The sequence below is a fragment of the Pleurodeles waltl genome, chromosome 9, assembly GCF_031143425.1.
Source record: "Pleurodeles waltl isolate 20211129_DDA chromosome 9, aPleWal1.hap1.20221129, whole genome shotgun sequence".
NCBI lineage: Eukaryota > Metazoa > Chordata > Amphibia > Caudata > Salamandridae > Pleurodeles > Pleurodeles waltl.
This window is the reverse complement of record NC_090448.1, coordinates 423,600,996-423,620,931: the sequence shown is the minus strand read 5'-3', so window position 1 is coordinate 423,620,931 and position 19,936 is coordinate 423,600,996. Positions and strand designations below refer to the sequence as shown.

General features: G+C 45.6%; 1 protein-coding gene across 2 annotated transcripts in view; it reads right to left on the bottom strand.

Annotated features, from left to right (window-relative positions):
• The window catches only part of PLD3 (phospholipase D family member 3), a 292,670-nt gene that overhangs the window by 51,881 nt on the left and 220,853 nt on the right, over positions 1 to 19,936 (bottom strand). For both annotated transcript variants that reach the window (XM_069207231.1, XM_069207232.1), the window contains 2 exons: positions 15,137 to 15,337; positions 14,019 to 14,158 (listed from right to left, as the gene is read on the bottom strand). In XM_069207231.1, the coding sequence (XP_069063332.1) occupies positions 14,019 to 14,158; positions 15,137 to 15,337 (341 nt within the window). The remainder of the gene's footprint in view (positions 1 to 14,018; positions 14,159 to 15,136; positions 15,338 to 19,936) is intronic.

Sequence of the window (19,936 nt, the reverse complement as noted above, 5' to 3'; positions counted from 1 at the left end):
GTGCCATACTGCCCCACGCCCCAGTGCACAGTTCCAGTGAAAATATACCACTTCTGTGTAGCTACCAGTGATTGCCTTAATAATCAATTTACTCCGGACCTGTTTCCACTTGCAATTAATTGGCAGAAATAGGTGTTGTAAAAAAACAAAACAAAAACGGACAAAAGCGTCCCAGTTGCCAAGGTGACGCAACGCTCGTCCCAGCGAAGAGAAGAAAAGAAAAAAATAGAATAAGGCGTCCCCGTTGCCAAGGTGAGGCATGCGCATCGATACATGCTTCGGCTCTTCCGTAATACAGCGTCCCCGTTGTCAAGGTGACGCGTGTGCGTCCGAGAGTGTAGGGAGCTCAACGGTTTCCGCTCGCACGTTTCCGCTTGAACAGCACATGCGCGGATAACCGCTCCACCAAGAAACCAAGCCAAAGATCCTCCCTAAACACCAGGAGTCCAAAGCTTTACAAATGTATATAAAAAAATGGCAATCACCTAGGTAGCCGGATACCGCTGGCAGCGTAGATTGTCTCCGCTGACATGCGCCGGCCGCAGTCCACGAAACACCGCTCACATCGTAGACCGCTACAACATTAAGCTCCTTGTCGCCAAATTGTAGTGACTGCGGCTCGATGAACGCACAGGAACCGGTAGGTGAATTAATCTCCTCTTTATTTAAGATCAGAGGTACAGGGAAACAGGTCCGTGAAGGAACACACCGAGGCTCAACTGACACAGGAAGACTCTGCACGTCATAGACGCACTAGAATCCCCTTGTGTCACTAGCCTCAGCATTCCACTCCAAGCATAAGCACATACAATACTGTGGTAGGTGTAATTTTGTATTTTCCGCGCCACAAGTTGGGTCTTTGGGGGGACGTGAGAGCCAGTCCAACTCAGTTAGGGCACACCATTATGTGCTCAACTGTCGATCCCTCGTGAAGCATAAAACAGAGCTTTTAATCTTCTAACATACCATCAGCCAGATACTCTATTTCTTTCTGAGACATTTCTTACTAAATCTTCAGCGCTGGATATTCTAGCTGCTATTCCGCAGGGTTATGCAATTGTGCGACTGGAAAGACAGACCCAAAAGAAGGGTTGGGTGGAGGGGGTAATCGCTATTAATTTTGGTCAAAACTTCCATTGTACTTTTTCAGCAATAAATATCACCGGCAGAGAGGCAGCTCATTTGTCTTTGGCATTATCTGACAATTTTACCCTAACAGGGTTCTTGATTTACCCACCACCAGGTTTAGCCTTAAATTTAGTCACTCTCTTAGCCGACACTCTGCTCTCTTTTCTACTGCGCAACACCCATTTCTTAGTTTTAGGTGATCTCAATCCTCACATGGAAGACACAAGGTGTAAGTCGGCTACCACACTTGTAGAAGATCTGGAAGTTTTTCAGTGTGTCCAACTGGTACATCTACCCACACATAAAATGGGTCGCGTTAGATCCCATCTTTTCTAATTTTTCAAGGGGTTGTGGTGGATTCTTCCATCCCCCTTATTTGTTTGGATCACTGCGCCATACCTTTTCAGATATCGGCTCCTAGTTCTATAGTAAGCCAAGCTGAGGTAGTCAGAAAAAATCACGCAGCTGGGGATAGGGTCACCGCTGCCGCTTTTATGGAAGGTTTAGCATTACATTGCCCTACTTTGTGTGGGAATGTGGAAACAGACAATTTACAGCTAGATAAGTGGATTATAGATGTGCTGGACCGCATTACATCTGTGATGAGTCATAGAAGCTAAGTGGCTAAAACCTTCAGCTGAATGGTTTAACGAAGAGCTCTAGACGCTAAAAAAGTCTTGCACTCCCACCGAGGAAGGGTGTAATGTGATTGCCTACTCTTTTCAAGACAAGGTCCTGAGCATTTATGATTAATTTCCAAAGGAGGTTGCAGAGGCTCCTTTTCTCGAAATCTGGAGCAGGGGTGTGGCATTTAATAAAATATCTACTTGTCCATCTCAAACCTACTTGTCCATCTCAAACCTACTTGTCCTGTATATTAATAAAAAAAAAAAAAAAAAATCTACTTGCCCCTTCAGTACCTTATAGTGCAGTGACAAATTATGGCAGCAATCTCATTATTTAAGAGCTCTGATAATAGCCTCTCTGATTAAGCCAGGGCTACTACTATCATACAGCTTGAATATTTGCAATTTGAACCCCTTCTATAGCAATCTTCTTATTTTGCCACCTTTCCGCAGTTCTACATACTTGGGCTGGAGGAAGCAGTAAGCAATAGTTCCAGGGCTGGAATTCCTTTGAGTCTGCAAACCTACTAACTTGCATGTTTTAAGGATTTTCTCCAGCTCTTCTCTAATCTTTTCCCATAATGAGAAAGGTTGGAAATTTACTCCCAACAATGGCAGAAGTAGAAGTTCTTCCAGGGTCAGGAAAAAAAGTGGTTGGAGGGAAAGTTAACTTTTAAATGCTCAATAGATTTTCACATGAGCAAATCTACACCTGCATATTTGCTTGTGCTAAAATACAGTTCACAAATATTTTCTAGAAGTACGATTACCTGGTCTACTTCTATAAGTTCTTGTGAATTAATGGCAGCCACTCATTCAAAGACATATACGATGGGTGCACTTTGGTGACTTTCTTTAAGAATTGGGTCCCTAATTAGGTCTGGCGTTAACAAAGACATTTTGTTTTTATTAAACTTCTATTTCTTGCTCTATCGGCTGGCTTTACTGTGAGTTATCGCATTCTGTTCTTCCACAAGAAGCATATTCGCACATCAGGTAGTTTTGTTCAGTGCCAGGAACTACTGTGGTAATCAATGACATAACTGGAGGGGGACCACCTGCAAAGAACATGGATCCCCCTCCATCCCCTCCAGGCTCACTCAGGGCCGGTGTTCTGCTGAGGGGGCCCCTGGAGGAGCTTTGGAGCCTTTGTTACACCACTGTTGGCAATGGGTGCTTTTTGAGACCAAATACTTGTTTTTCTTTATGCCAGTGTTTGTTACAATGGTGACGGCCTGGCAGCTCCCACAGTGATATGGTGTTAAAAAAGCCATATCAAAACAAGACATGCATTGACGAAACCAAGAGACTCACAAATAATGTCAGATCAGTTGGCTTTGTCAGTGCTTGTTTATTTTCATGCTTCCAATATTCTTGTTGAAAATGGTTACACTGATTTTCCATTAGGAACATTTTTTGGAAATCCTGGCATGCATCAACACATTTTACTAAATGGCGCTTCAAAGAAATAACACCTAAAATTTCATAGTAGTGAAACGTTTTTTTTCCTACATACATTTTTTTCGAACATTTTATTTTGAAAGCAAAGAGTCATCACTCTTGCTTACAAGCTTCTGCAAACATGTGCATCTAATCAGAGAGCATTCTGGGAGCATTACACTTAGCCTCATATTGTTAAACCTTTCAAACGTTTTGTTTTTACTGGAACCACTGTCAGCAGTGCAGTGTGACCTTAAAGAACAAGTTACTCACCTTCGGTAACGCTTTTTCTGGTGGATACACTAGCGACCTGTGGATTCCTCACCTTATAAATTCTCCCAATGTAACAGCATTAGACGGAAAAATTTCTTCCCAGCTCTCTACGTCGACGAGGACATTACAATTGCACGCCTCCACACGCGACTCTGTCTGAGGTCACCGTGACCCTCGCAGGCGTGCTGACGTCAGTTTCACCCTTTTTTACGTGCCTTTGAGGCAAACAGGTGAAAATCGACCTCTCAATAGCACATATATACATACATATAGCCATACGGATGCAATACAAGTACAACATTTATTTATATAAAAATTAATCAAAACATATTTACGTTTATAATAAATAAGCCTTGGTGTGACCAGACAGGCAATGGGGAGGTGGGTGGGACCGTGAGGAATCTTGTTCTTGTAACTTGTTCTTTCGATGGATACAACTACCTGTGGATTCCTCACCTTATGAATAGAGTACCAAAGCAGTACCGCACTCGGAGGTGGGTGCCTGACTAGTCACACTGAGAAATCCTGCAACACAGAACGAGAAAAATGGCCGTTCCTCCTGACTTCCGAATCCAAGCAATAATGCTTCGCGAAAGTATGGAGGGAAGTCCAAGTTGCTGCTTTACAAATATCTTCTACAGGAACACCTCTAGCCAAAGCTGATTGGCAGACTTAGGCCCTGGTAAAATGAGCTCCAATACCTTCAGGAGGAATCTTCTTTGCTAATGAATAACAGATCTTAATGCAAAGAATAACCCATCTGGATATGATTCTTTTATTGACAGCTCTGCCTTTCATCTTGCCCACATATCCAATGAAGAGTTGATCATCCAAACGAAAGTCCTTTGTTCTATCAACATAGAAACTGAGAGCCCTTCTCGGGTCTAAGCAATGGAGTCTTTCCTCCTCTTTTGAAGGGTGAGGAGGAGGATAGAAGGATGAAAGAGTAATAGACTGCCCCATATGGAAGGGAGTGACAACCCTAGGAAGGAAAGCCGCCCTGGTTCTCAGCACCACTCTGTCATCATAGAACGACGTTAAAGGGAGGTTTGACACTGAGAGCCTGGAGCTCACTCACACACCTAGCGGACGTAATAGTAACAAGGAAAATTGTCTTTAAGACTAGCAACCTTAAAGAACAAGAATGCATAAGTTCAAAAGGTGAACCCATTAAGAAAGTCAAAAACAAATTTAAATCCCACTGAGGCATGAGAAACGGAGTGGTAGGAAATTTATTAGATAGGCCTTTCAAGAACCTAACAATTATAGGTGATTTGAACAAGGAAGGATGATCCGGAAGGCAAAGAAAGGCTGACAGCGCCGACAAATAGCCCTTGACAGTCACAACTGCACAACTCTTCTGTGCAAAAGTAAAAGCAAACAACAGACCATCAGACAAATGGGCTTTCGAAGGATCAATTTGTTTCTCTCCACACCAAGTCACAAATTTCGCCCAGATGCCGGCATAAACAGTCTTAGTTGATTATCGCCTGGCCAATAAGATAACATCCACCACTTCTAGCGGGAGACAAAAAAGAACTCCGAATGCCCTGTTCAATCTCCAGGCGTGTAGGTGCAGGCTCTGGAGGTAGGGGTGTAGAACCTGCGAGAGGAGATCTGCCCTGATAGGGAGACTGAGTGGAGGGCACAGTGAGTAGGAGAAGGTCTGTGTACCACACCCCTCTCGGCCAATCCAGAGCTATTAAAATGTCTTGAGCCCGATCTTGGTGAATCTTCCTCAGAACCAGAGGAATCAAGGATACGGAGGTAAACGTGTAAAGTAACTGGCTGCACCAAGACATCTGAAACGCGCCCCCGCAACGCACCCTGCACCAGATACTCGAGGCTGCAAAACTACGGGCAGTGCACGTTGTCCCGAGTGGCAAACAGGTCTATCTGTGGAGAACCCCACACCCTGAAGATGTGAAGAACCAGATCCAGATAAAGATGCCACTCATGGTTGGCCGAAAAATGCAGACTGAGACCGTCTGCACGTACGTTGAGAACTCCGGCCAGATGGTTTGCTACTATGCAAATCGGATGATCCTGTGCCCAGGACCAGAGCCGCAGAGCCTCTCTGCAGAGAAGGTACGACCCTACTCCTCCCTGCTTGTTGATGTACCACATCGCGGTAGTGTTGTCCATCAAGACTTGAATTGACTGACTGTAACGGGAGGAAGGCCTTGAGAGGCAGGTGTATCGCCCGCAATTCTAACAGATTGATATGAAAAGTCTGTTCCACCGTAGACGAAAGACCTTTGATCTCCAGGTCCCCAGATGAGCACCCCACCCTAGAGTGGAAGTAACCCAGAAGACCTCAGCCACGCATGTCTCCTAGTGGCGACTGAAGTACCCATTGCCCTGGACAATGAGTCTGTAGTATCCAAACCAGACAGGATGATCGGTTTGGTCACAGCTTCGGTGTCCGACAGGAGTTCATGGAACTGTCCCTGCATATCCTGCGGCAAGATAGGCACTACAGCTCTAGCCGTGTCCATCAGGGCGTGCAAATATCTACCCAAAACACAGGTTGCATAAACGGACTTCAGGGCCATACTGCAGGATTAAAAAGTCTTCTTAGCTGTCTGCTCCATCCTCTTGGGACTCCCTGTCCAATGGAGTAACAGGAAAGGAGCCTTGTGCAGAACGAGCCGAAGAAGAAGCCTGGACCACCAAGCTCTCCGGAGTCGAATGTTGTGACAAAAATCCAGGATCTCCCGGAGCAACCCTGTTCCTTCTTGCAACAGTTCTGGACACAGCTGGTGATGTAACAGGCTTTCTTCAGATCTCTAAGATAGGCTCCATAAGAGCATCAATGAATGGGAGCAAGGGCTCCGCTGAAGTAGAATGATGTAAGACTTCAGGCAAAGTGTTAGTTTTAAATTCAGCAGCTGGCAATGGAAGGTCCAAATATTCTGCAGCTTTCTTGATAACAGAGTGGAAGGAAGCCGCCTCTTCCGTAAACTCCCCTGGGGATGAAAGATGATACTCAGGGGAAGTGTCCATCCCACTAGCTAAGTCTAGGCCCTGAAACTCTCCCAAGGGCTCAGCAATCTCTCCTTCCTCCATCAATTGTCTCTGGTACACTTGCTCTTCCAAGAGCCTCAAAGCTCTCCTCCGTGAACTCAACCTGGCCTCCAACCTAAGCGTCGCCATGGAGTTAGTCGACGACACCGGTTTCAAAACCGATTGGCGCGGACCGGGAGAAGAAGGAGATGCACTTCGTTCCGACCGGGATCCATCCAGCGCCTGAGTTGACTCCATCTTTGCTGTCGTCGTATGAGGCGCTGGCATCGGCATCGTCTGTCTAAGCGGCAATGTCATTGGCTCCTGAGGCTTATGAGGTGATGTCATCGGCGCCAAACCGGCATCCTCAGCCTGATAAAAAGGCACGAACAGAGCCGACTTGTATGGAGCCGGAAAGCCCAAGTAGAATTCGAAAGGACCTGTGAGACCAGCCGCTGCACCAGCAGGGGCCATAGCCTTATTAAAGATAGTGAACATGGCATTCAGAAATGCCGCTGGATCCGCTCCCGGAGTCGGGAAGGCAGGAAACCTTGGATCTTCATGCGGTGCCTAGGCCAGACCCGGAACCTGTGTCACCGACTCTTGAGCCACAGGTGAAAAGTGAGGACCCGCTGGAGACTCAACCACCTCAATGAGCGATGGCGCCGATGAAGCCTGAGGACTTTGAGGCTGGGGAGATTACAGTGGGACTAACCTCCCACGTCGTACGACGCAGTCTTGATGGAGACCAAGATCGACATCTAGAAGAACGACGTTGAGTCTCTAGTCTTAGACCTCCGATGACTTCTGTGTCCTTTCTTCGCCTTAGCTAAAAAGAGTTTAGCCTCTTTCCTTCAGCGCATCCGGATTCATCCTTTGGCAGGACACGCACTCTCCTACATCGTGGTCCGAACTGAGACACCAAAAGCAATCCTCGTGATGGTCCGTGACAGACATACGACCCCCGCACGCCCGACAAGGTTTAAACCCTGACTTTTTAGGCGGAGACATTGTAACAGAGTACATTAAGACACCTTCGAAACATGTCCTGGGCGTCGGGCGATAGTAATTCGAAATTCCTGCTGGAGGCAAAGTCATGACTCTGATTTCAGTCTGCTTGATTTAGATCAACTGCGTGCTTTGTGGGAGTGGGAGGGACAGGGGGAAATATGGCTTCAGAGGGTTGGTCTGTTTCTGAATCTTGGCATTTGAGTTTGTAACGCAAAAGAAGAAAAAAAAAGGCTCTTTTTGCTCAGGTGAATGTGGTCCCCACTGGGATAAACTCAAATCTCTCTATAAAGTTACTCCTTGTATTTGTCCAACGTAACAATTCTGTCTCCCTTCTCTTCTATTACAGGGTCCCGACTGGATGTCACCTTGGAAGAAAAAGAGGAGCACATACAAAACAGCAAGTATTAGGTTTCGTACAGGCGTGGTATCACAGTCACCATAACACCGGTGGTTATCTGTCTGGTTCACTTCCGCTATGGGTGGTGGTGAGGAAGTAGAATACAAAGGTGCTCAGGGATCAGGGGTAGGTGTTAAACTACAAGGGAAACAAGCCCTGGCAAAGACAATAGGTTTCGCCTCTGCGAGATCTATTGGCTTTACCAATGTGGAGGCATCAAAGAAAGGAACCGGGACGCTGAAGCCCTCCATGCCCTCCGCCCTCCGCCCTCCTGTGTTCCCCGAGGCTTGCTCCCACCCGCTACTCTGCCCATCAGCCGGCCAGACTGCTCCAGAGTCCAAATGCTGTCCAGGATAAAGTTGGTGTGCAGGAGTTGCGAAGGAGGAGAGGGAGCAGTTTTAGTGAGTGTTAGGCACCGATTGGCCCCCTTCCCTAGCGGAAGCAGTATGTGGAAGGAGACAGGTACCAGAAGCAGTACTTGGGCTCAAGGCCAGTCTTTACTGCACAATGACTGAGGCGAGGAGGAGGCGTTGACCAACATAGCGCCACATGGGAGCCAGCCAATGGTAAGTAATGTAATGTAGGAGCTAGCCAATGAGAAGTCCCCCTTTAAGATTTTTTTTGTTTTTTTAATAAAAAAAAAAACACCCATGCAATCAGTGATGTCAAAGAGGTCAAGGGGGGAAAGCAAACAAGACACAAAACAAAAAAATATATGTGGGGCGCAAGGACACTTCAGAAATTAGAATGCCCGGTGAACATAAAAGGAGCCTTGCCTTCAGGCCTCATCTTACCCTTCCCTTCCCTTGCATACATGTCTGTGGCCCCTGTCCCACACGCTGAGGTAGTCACAACTCTCCAGAGTTGTGGCAGGGTCCGAAGCATCAACTGGCAGCATCCACCAGTCCTCACACCATGCCTCCATCACCTATTCGGTCTCTGCCTCGGCATCCTCGCAGTGGTGCGAGAGCCTCTCCTCTGTCTGTCCTTCGTCGTGGGCTCGGTACGCTGCTCCCAGTCTTCGGTCTCGGCTGGGCTCTTCCGCGTTCCTGTTAGGTCTCCTCTCTACTTCCTTCTCCCGATGCACTCCAGGGCGTGGCACAACCTTCCTGCTGAGCCGCTCCTCCTTTTATGGGCCCAACTCTGCCAATGCTTCCCATGCAAGGGCAAGTCCTTCGTTATTGACCGTGATCAATTCTGCATTTGCTTCCTGGTTTCTACTAGTTTGTCTCTTTTCCCTGTTAGGTACTCCTGACTGAGGGACATTGTGGAAGGGAGATGGGAGATCCCAGCTGGACTGTCAGGTAAGGAGGGGGTAAGGAAGGCTCTCTCTTTATAGTGGGGGGGGAGGTGAAATCAGGCTCCCTAATAACCCAGCCTCTCCCATGATTCTGAGAGAGGTTATTCTCCCAGGGTTATGTGACCGGCTTAAACTCTTTTACGTCAGGACAAGTTTCCTTGAGGTGGAAACAGGCCCTTGTGGTGCTGTTATTTAAAACGAAAAAAAGAAAACTTACCTAGACCCCGCAAAACTAGAAAATCTGAGGCCGATTTCTCTGCTGCCCCTTTTTGCTAAATTGGCCAAGAAAAATGTAAATGATCAGCTGATTGACTGGTGAAGGAGCTATTACATGAGACCCAATCAGGCTTCCATCCGCAGTTCAGCACAGAGTCAGCACTGCTGCTAGCATCTGAATCCCTGAAACAGACAGCGGACAGGGGTAAAACTGCTACTCTGATCATGTTGGATTTAATCACAGCTTTTGATACTGTCTCCCATAGTACTCTGTTGGAACGGCTGTGGAAGAACAGAGTTGGGGAGTTGGCTCTGCCCTGGATAGCTTCCTTTCTCCAGAACCGAACCTTTCAGGTGGTTCAACAACCGTTTTTCTTGGAGGAGGTGCCTCTGGAGCAGGGGGCCCGCAGGGTTCAGCACTGAGCCCTAGTCTGTTCAATCTGTGTATGTGCCCGCTTGCAAATGTCATCAGGCGTCATGGCTTTAACATTTTATCAGCGCCAATGACACGCAGCTTATTATCACCCTTTCTCAGAACTGAGGAGCGTCCGCAACTTAGCTTAGATCTTGTCTGGTTGACATGCGGAATGGGTGACTTAGTTAGAGTTGCTTCTAACTAAATGCTGGTAAAACTGAGGTACTGTTAATAGGGAAACAACCATCAATTTGGTGCTCCGGAGGGTGTCCAGATGTATTGGAGCCTGTACCAATGCCTAAGCCGAAAGTGAAGAACATCGGCACCAGTGGGAATGTGCTTCAGAACTTAGAAAATTCTGAGTAAAATCTTAAACTTTCGCCAAGAGGAGACCAAAGAATTAGTAGTCCAGGCCTTAGTCATCTCCAGGCTAGACTACTGTAATGTGCTGAATCTTGCGGTCTCACAAGGTAGACTGGCTAAACTTCAGAGTGCAGAATGCGGTTGTATATCTGCTTAATATACTGAGATGAGTCTACTAGGTCCGCTCTTGCTAATCTACGCTGGCTCCCTGTGAGGAAGAGTTCCCTTCAGGGATTTGTGCTTTTGTCACAAAATTCTAAATGGGAGAGGACCTGGATATTTACATTCCTTAGAAAAATGATATGTACTGAACAGAAATCTCAGATCTGCTGGAGCTTTGCGTATTGTTATCCCTGTGATAACAAAAGCTTTTTGGGGCTAAAGCTCCTTTGGTTTTTGGCCCCTAAATGATGGAATTCTTTGCCTCTTAACCTGAGACAGGAGGGCTCTGAATCAGCCTTCGGCAAGAAACTCAAGACGTGGTTTTTAAGGCACCCTCTGGGGCTAATATTCTGTTGTCTGGAGGTGGGTCTGTATATTGTCTGTTTAGAGTGGGGACACTCCATTTGGCGTAACCAGGCACTTTGTAAATCACTTTATTATTATGAAGGACAAATCCTCTTTAGTGGTAAAGGTGGATTTAACATTATTTTAGGAATTCCACTTTTAGAAAGTAGGCATTTCTTTGCTTTTACTGTTCTGTGTGCCTTGCAGCCTGTCTTCAATGCACGTTTGCTGTAGGTGACTGCTACACTTTATGCAGTCCCTCTAAACAGCCAGAAACACAGGAAGCCCGGGTGTGACATGGAACTCATCTGCATTCGGATAGCTATTCCTGGGCAGGAAGATGGAGAGGGAGCTGACACTTACACCTGAATAGGGAGTGCCTCTCCAAATACAAAGGACTTACTACCCCCAACTGATAGTCTGGAGCCAGGGCTAGGAATAAAGGACCTCTGTGCACTTCAAAGACCCTTCTTTGAAGTCACCTCCACTTCAAAGACACTTTTGCAAATAAGTACTGGGCCTCTGACTCTAAAAAGACAGTGCCCTTGTAAAGACTGCTGTGCTACAAGGATTACCACTATGTTGGACTGCTGCCCTGGAAGGACTGCTTTCTGCTTCGATGATCTGCCCTGCTGAGGACAAGGACTGGACCCATCTCACCTGATCCCAGAGTGACTCCACGGGCTTGCTGGCTTGCCCCTGTTCTTCTGCAGTCTCAGGAACATTAAAAACATGTCTGCAACCTGCCACCAGCACATGGACTCTGTCTGCTGTGAGTCCTGCTGTGCCAAGTGGTGCCAGTCCAGTCCTACGCCCTTGGAATTGAGTATCTGTGCTGCAACCCAAAAAAACCTACGCATCGACGACGACGTACAGATTGGAACAGGGGCACTTCCACTCAATGACTTTATTTAGCTGCACCTTCCTTCAAATTTTCTTACATTCATATATGGTTCTCAAACACTAAAAACATACCTGTTGCCAAAGTATGTATACTGGAATGGAAAACACTAAACCAGTTAGTATCAAGACAAAAGCAATTAGTGGAGCACACACTATCATAATCCCATGAACCCTAGCTGTCCAAAATGCTAAATTCTGTAATAATTGCATACCAATGAGACTATGGATCCTGTCAACATTTGCGAGAATACCTGCAGATGGATTCTTCATTTTTTGGAACTGTTAAAAAATGTACTTGAATTGTGACTATTAAGAATTGAATTCTGCAATGGAAACATTTTTGTTTAATAAATAGATATATATAGAGCAATCTGCCACATACCTGTATATTTATGTAGTGACTACTATTTCTGACTATATTTTTTTTTTACTCGAAACCTGCATATTCTCATTGGTATGCAATGATTACTGAATTTAGCATTCAGGTTCATGGAATTATGATTGTGTGTGCTCCACTAATTGCTTTTGTCTTGGCACTTCCACTCAACAACAACACATCGCTGCTGCTGCTTGAGAAGCAGACACTGCACAGCCGACTTTGCCATGCATCATCCTTGGACTCTGACATATCTTCGACACTGCGCAGCTTGACGATGCATCATCTCGAAGCCTATCACTGCTCGACTTCGATGCTTCCTCAACACTCTGCAGCTCAGAACCAATGCATTGCCTGCATCTCCACAATCAACAGCAACGCATTTCTCTTCCTCTGCTCCGCACAGAGTCCTCAACGTCAACGCTCCTTCCATCTAAGGTACTTTCTTAGAGGGCCCTGCTTGTGTCCTGTAACCAGCCTGCCCTCTATCGCAGTCGGCCTAAAGTTTGGATTTACCTGGATCTAGCACGACCTCCAGTAACCCCTAAGCAGTATTCACTTCTAAGCACAACTTTTTAATTTATTCTTTAAAAATTCATATCTTGACCTCTGCTGATTGGATTATTGTTGTTTTGGTCTTGATTTACCCACAAAAAAGTATATTTTTCTAAACCTGTGTGGAGTCTTTTTGTGGTGTTTTCATTGTGCAAGTGTGTGTGTGTGTGTTTGTTGTATGTTACCTCTTTAGATAAGCCTGACTGCTCTGTGCTGAGCTCCCAGAGGGTGATCACAGGTTATCTCTAAGTGTGTATCTAGCTTACTCTGACTAGAGTGGTGATTCCTGCTTGCACAGGGTGCTTGCGCTGACAACCAGGAACTCCAGTTCTAACACTGGTGATCAGCGGTGTGGATAGGATTTGTGTGACCATACCTGTTTGGCACTCACTTCTTAATTCAAACTGACCACAGGCCCCTCAGGTGGCTCATGCAAATGAGGGACGAGAATCCAAAACTGCTGAGGTGGTCCATTTCCCTACAGGGTATGGACTTCAGGGTGGAACACAGACAAGACGAAGACCACACCAACCAACCAGAAACCCCAGTTCTAATAACCCAGCACAGTCCTGGTGTTACAACAGATAAATAATACTAAACTGTATTAGGCTCTCTGAATGACCACGATCAGTTACTTCACATTTCCTATAATTTCTCATATGCAACGTTGTTTGCTTTCTGGGATCGTATCCTGGCTGAAACCTCTGGTTTCAGTGGTGTGCCTAGCTGTAGTGGCTATGCTTTAATTAATTCTAAATAAAAAATAATTATTTAGAGTAATGTCCCACTCCATATTCAGTTTATTGTATGTGATCATAAAGCAACATACTGTATCTGAGATGCAAACCTACTACCACTTACTAGAATAGGCCTTGACTGCTGGGCCTAGCTACCACTGGAAAGTCAGGTGGGAAAAGGGACTTGGTCAGAAACAAGTACCCTCTTGTAGTTGTCAGAGAACATAATGATTATTTAATCAACAAAGGGTAGCTTTGCAACTCTGAATGCAAAGTTGATGCGACTTGTGCAATATCTCATTGGCCGCACTCTAAATTCATAAGCCTATTGGAAATCCTTAAAAGACAAGAACACCAAAACTAGATACAAAAAAAATGTAAAAAATAACAAGTCATGTCCTTTCTTTCTATGCCATTGTTCATTGAAGTATTAATGTTATTTATTCTGAAACAGATTTCCTTGTATACCTACATATTTAAGTGCACCCAAAGTTGTGGCTGCTACTAGATTGGTTAATATTGTTCTACCTGCTAGAAGCATTGACTGATACAAACATTTAATAACTAGTTTTTTTTTTTACAAGTTGATTGTTAGTGCATTCATCTAGAATCGCTTCAAAAATACAGCTACAATGAAAAACAACAGAGAAGCTCATAACCTATAAGAGAATATTCTGATGTCCAAAATGCAGAAGAATCAACAAGGGCAACATGGGAACAGATGTTATGTATAGACCGAATGGAAAAATAGTTCAACAAACACACCTTTTGGGGTATGAGAATTCCATTGTTGGCATGTAGTCCATCACAGAAATGTAGACAAAATGCCGGGCGTCGTCTATGATACTGAGGATTGATTGCAGGTCTTTAGTCCGTCCCTCAGCACATAGGGCTGGTGGGGCACTCTATAGACGAAAAGAGGAGGAGAGATAGAGGAAGTATATTGAAAGTGCATTTTCATAAATCTTTCCTATTAAAATCGACAAAAAGAATATTTTAATTGTGCTTTAATTTTCGTTATAGAAACAGTTGCAGCCCTATAGAGTGAAAATAGTTTTTTGGAGGTATGCAGCATAACTTTAGCCATCAAGTGCTAAACCATGTCACTGGGAGATGGCATCTCTTGCATGAAGGATGCCATATCGACTGAAGATAACTTCAGACCTCACCAGCAGAGCAACATGCTGTGCAGAGAAGACAAGAAACGCCCGCAAGAGTACTTAGGAAGCAGAGAAGACTACCCCCTGCCTTTGTCTGTGAGACACTCATTCTGAATATATCATTTACAGATCCGGTCCATTCGTGCCCCTTTCAGGAGGTCAACAGTAGAGATTCATGGGAACCATGGAGACTGCATCACCTCCCACTGCACAGTACTACTGCATGATCTTCAGTCTGCTCACTGTAATAGTCTGGATGGTTCTATAGTTTGGCTTTTCTGCATGCTTGCTGTGTTTCAAAGAGCTCCGAGCAACAATAATGGAGTAGGTAAGCACTTTATAAACTACCTAAAACAGGGTTCTCTAGAAAGAACCCTAAAATACACACTTGACATACTCAAAGGAAATAATGATTGGGAAAGAAAACAAATCATTTCCCATGCCGGACTGTTAAAAACCTCAACCAATCCCAACAGCTTTAATATGTAAATGTTATTGGGATGTGAATTGAAATGTGAATTGAAAAAAATAACCAGTAGTAAAATAAATAATCTAAATGCTTTTGCAGACAATATACTTACAATTGCAATATATTTTTTGGAACAACATGAAGGCACTCTCACAGATCCCAACCCTGTGTGTAACTGATCCATTGAAGTCAAACAGGCAACTAAACAATGACCACTACTAATACAAATCAGGTGTGCGCTGGAAATGCCTTACCGAAAGGTAAACATCCGAGTTAGTCCCGTTCAATTCCACCTCCAGGGGAGTATCCTTGTTATAGGTAGTGGAATAGTTAGATGGCCAGGGAGAGGGAACAGTGGCACCAGGTGCACCTAGGGACCAGTAGGCTTCAAAAAGCTTCAGCAAGTCTTGAACCATGCAGCTGCAGTTGTATACTGCGGCACCAAGCTCCTTCACCTTTGAAATAAGGGAAAAAAAGTTTATTACAAATGTGGCCGCAGAGGTCATTGTATGTATTTCAATGTATATTTTGAATGCATAGCTATACACACATATTTGTGCAAAGTTGGTTTTACATTTATTTCTCTATGCATGTAATAATTATATATATATATATATATATATATATATATATATATATATATATATATATATATATATATATATATATATAAAATGTCACTTACCCAGCGTACATCTGTTCGTGCCATGTTCCGCTGCAGATTCACATGCTGTGCATTACTTCTGCCATCGAGTGTTGGGCTCGGAGTGTTACAAGTTGTTTTTCTTCGAAGAAGTGTTTTCGAGTCATTAGATCGAGTGACTCCTCCTCTTCGGTTCCACTGCGCATGGGCATCAACGCCATTGTTAGATTGTTTTCCCGCAGAGGGTAAGGTAGGACTGATAGAGTATATAGGTAAAAGAAAAGAGATGTCCATGCTAATGCAAAAATATATATATATGTACAAATGTTTGTAACTTCAACAACTACAGGCTCCCGGGAAGGTGGGAGGGTGCATGTGAATCTGCAGCAGAACATGCCACAAACAGATGTACACTGGGTAAGCAACACTTTCCGTTCAGTGGCATGTGTAGCTGCAGATACACATGCTGTGTATAGACTACAAAGTAGTTTGTCCTCCCATAAAAATAGCGGTGGTTAGCCTGTAGGAGTTGAAGTTGTTTGAAACAATGTTCCTAGTACAGCTTGGCCTACTGTGTCTTGTTGTCGTGATAAAACATCTACACTGTAGTGTTTAGTGAATGTGTGTGGTGGTGACCAAGTGGCTGCTTTGCATATTTCAGCCATTGGTATATTGCCTAAAAAAGCCCTTGTAGCATCTTTTTTCCTTGTAGAATGTGCTTTAGGAGTAACTAAGAGTTGTCTTTTGGCTTTAATGTAGCATGTTTGGATGCATCTTACAATCCATCTAGCTAAACCTTGTTTTGATATGGGGTTGCCCGTATGAGATTTTTGGAAGGCTACCAACAGTTGTTTAGTCTTTCTGAAAGGTTTAGTTCTGTCTATATAGTACATTAAAGCTCTTTTGATGTCTAATGTATGTAGGACTCTTTCTGCCACAGAATCTGGCTGTGGGAAGAAGACTGGCAGTTCCACTGTTTGATTTATATGAAATGGTGATACGACCTTTGGAAGAAATTTTGGGTTTGTTCTAAGTACAACTTTATTCTTGTGTACTTGGAAGAACGGTTCTTCAATAGTAAAGGCTTGGATTTCACTTACTCTTCTTAAAGATGTAATTGCCACAAGGAAGGGAACCATCCATGTTAAAAATTGCATTTGGCATGAGTGCATGGGCTCAAATGGTGGTTCCATAAGTCGTGTAAGCACCATGTCTAAATTCCAAGAGGGGACTGGAGGTGTTCTGGGTGGAATGATGCGTTTTAAACCTTCCATGAAAGCTTTAATGACAGAAACTCTAAATAAGGAGCTGTGCTGTATATTTTGTAAATATGCTGAAATTGCAGTAAGATTAATTTTTATGGAATAGAATGCTAAATTTAATTTTGTAAATGAAGTAAATAGCATACAGTGTGTTGTATTGATGCTGTAAGAGGGTCAATATGTTTAGATTGACAGTAATATACAAATCTTTTCCATTTGTTTGCATAGCACTGTCTAGTAGTGGGTTTTCTTGCTTGTTTAATAACTTCCATACATTCGGATGGGAGTTGCAAATATCCAAACTCTATGACCTCAGGAGCCAAATTGCTAGATTGGACCGCCAGGGCTGGGGACGGAGGAAGCACCGCCAACAGGCTGGCGGTGCTTCAGGGGCAATTCTGACCGCGGCGGTAAAGCCGCTGTCAGAAAAGGGAAACCAGCGGTTTCCCGACGGTTTTCCCCTGCCCCAGGGAATCCTCCACGGCGGCGCTGCAAGCAGCGCCGCAATGGGGATTCCGACCCCCTTCCCGCCAGCCTGTTCCTGGCGGTTTACACCGCCAGGAAGAGGCTGGCGGGAACGGGTGTCGTGGGGCCCCTGGGTGCCCTGCAGTGCCCATGCCACTGGCATGGGCACTGCAGGGGCCCCCTAACAGGGCCCCATTAAGATTTTCAGTGTCTGCAAAGCAGACAATGAAAATCGGGACGGGTGCCACTGCACCCGTCGCACACCAGCAACTCCGCCGGCTCCATTCGGAGCCGGCTTCATCGTTGCTGGGGCTTTCCCGCTGGGCGGGCGGGCGGCCTTTTGGCGGTCGCCCGCCCGCCCAGCGGGAAAGTCAAAATGACCGCCGCGGTCTTTCGACGGGGGAACTTTGGCGGGCGGCCTCCGCCGCCCACCAAAGTTGGAATGACCCCCTGAGTGTCTTGGGATTTGGGTGCCCGATTTGCCCTTTGTTTTGTGTCAATAGATCTGGTCGGTCTGGGAGTTTAGACTGTGGTACTACTGACAGGTCTAACAATGTTGTGTACCACGGTTGACGTGCCCATGTCGGTGCAAAGAGTATCATGTTGAGTGAAGTTTGACGCAACTTGTTGACTAGAAACGGAATGAGTGGGAGAGGGGGAAAAGCATAAGCAAATATCCCTGACCAATTGATCCATAGAGCATTGCCCTTGGATAGGGGATGTGGGTGTCTGGGTGCGAAGTTTTGGCATTTTGTGTTTTCGCTTGTGGCGAACAGATCTATGCTTGGTGTTCCCCATTGTTGAAAGTATTTTTGAAGTACTTGGGGATGAATTTCCCATTTGTGTGTTTGTTGGCGATTTCTGCTGAGGATATCCACTAATTGATTGTGTATCCCTGGAATGTATTGTACTAACAGGTGAATTTGGTTGTAGATTGCCCATTTTCAAACTTTTTGTGCTAGAAGGGAGAGTTGGGACGAATGTGTCCCTCCCTGTTTGTTTGGGTAATACTTGGTTGTCATGTTGTCTGTTTTGATAAGAACATTCTTCTGTGTAAGAAGAGGTTAAAAAAGCTTTGAGTGCTAGGAAGAAAGCTAATAACTCCAAGTGATTTATGTGTAGCTGTTTGTGTTTGGCATCCCATTGTCCTTGAATGTTGTGATTGTTTAGGTGAGCTCCCCAACCAATCATTGATGCATCTGTTGTAATTATGGTCTGAGGCACAGGGTCTTGAAATGGCTGCCCTTTGCTTAGATTTGTGGAATTCCACCACTGAAAGGACATGCATGTTTGGCGGTCTATGAACACTAGGGGGGTCATTCCGACCCCGGCGGTCGGGATGCGGGAGCACCGCCAACAGGCTGGCGGTGCCCCGCAGGGCATTCTGACCGCGGCGGTTTGGCCGCGGTCAGACAAGGAAAACCGGCGGTCTCCCGCCGGTTTTCCGCTGCCCTGGGAATCCCCCATGGCGGCGCAGCCTGCTGCGCCGCCATGGGGCATTCCGACCCCCTCACCGCCATCCTGTTCCTGGCGGCTCCGACCGCCAGGAACAGGATGGCGGTGAGGGGTGTCGTGGGGCCCCTGGGGGCCCCTGCAGTGCCCATGCCAATGGCATGGGCACTGCAGGGTCCCACGTAAGAGGGCCCCACTTTGTATTTCAGTGTCTGCTTTGCAGACACTGAAATACGCGACGGGTGCCACTGCACCCGTCGCACATACCCACTCCGCCGGCTCCATTCGGAGCCGGCTTCCTCGTGGGGAGGGGTTTCCCGCTGGGCTGGCGGGCGGCCCTCTGGCGGTCGCCCGCCAGCCCAGCGGGAAAGCCAGAATGGCCTCCGCGGTCTTTCAACCGCGGAGCAGCCATTTGGCGGCTCCCTCCAGGCGGGCGGCTCCCGCCGCCCGCGGGGGGCAGAATGACCCCCTAGATCTTGAAGTTGACTGTGTGCCTCCGGCCACTGTTGTGCAAGGCACTGTTGTAAGGGCCACATGTTTAGTCTTGCGTCTGGAACAATTGCAATACATGATGCCATCATCCCTAAAATCTTCATGACAAATCTGACAGTGTACCGTTGATTTGTTTTTTATTTCTGTGATTACATTTTGGAATGTTTGTATCCTTTGTGTATTTGGACATGCTAGCACTTTCGGAGTATTTAGTATTGCGCCCAAATACTGTTGCATTTGTGCTGGTTGTAGATGTGACTTTTGGTAGTTGTTTGAGAACCCTAGTGTGTGCAAGGTTTGTATTATATAATTCGTATGATTTTGGCATTGCGTATGACTGTTTGATTTTATTAGCCAATCGTCTAGATATGGAAAGACATGTATATGTTGTTTTCTTAGGTAGGCTGCGACTACCGCTAGGCACTTTGTGAATACCCCTGGAGCTGTTGTTATTCCAAAAGGTAACAATTTGAACTGATAGTGCTTTTCTTGAATGACAAACCTGAGATATGCTCTGTGTGCAGGATGGGTGGGTATATGAAAATACGTATCTTTGAGGTCTAATGCTGTCATGAAATCGTGTTTTTGGAGTAGTGGGATAACATCCTGTAGAGTTACCATGTGAAAATGTTCTGACAGGATGTAAAGATTGAGGGTCCTGAGATCTAATATTGGTCTGGGGGTGCCATCTTTTTAGTGAGTAAACTCCTGTCCCTATTTGAGATTGTGGTACCAGTTCT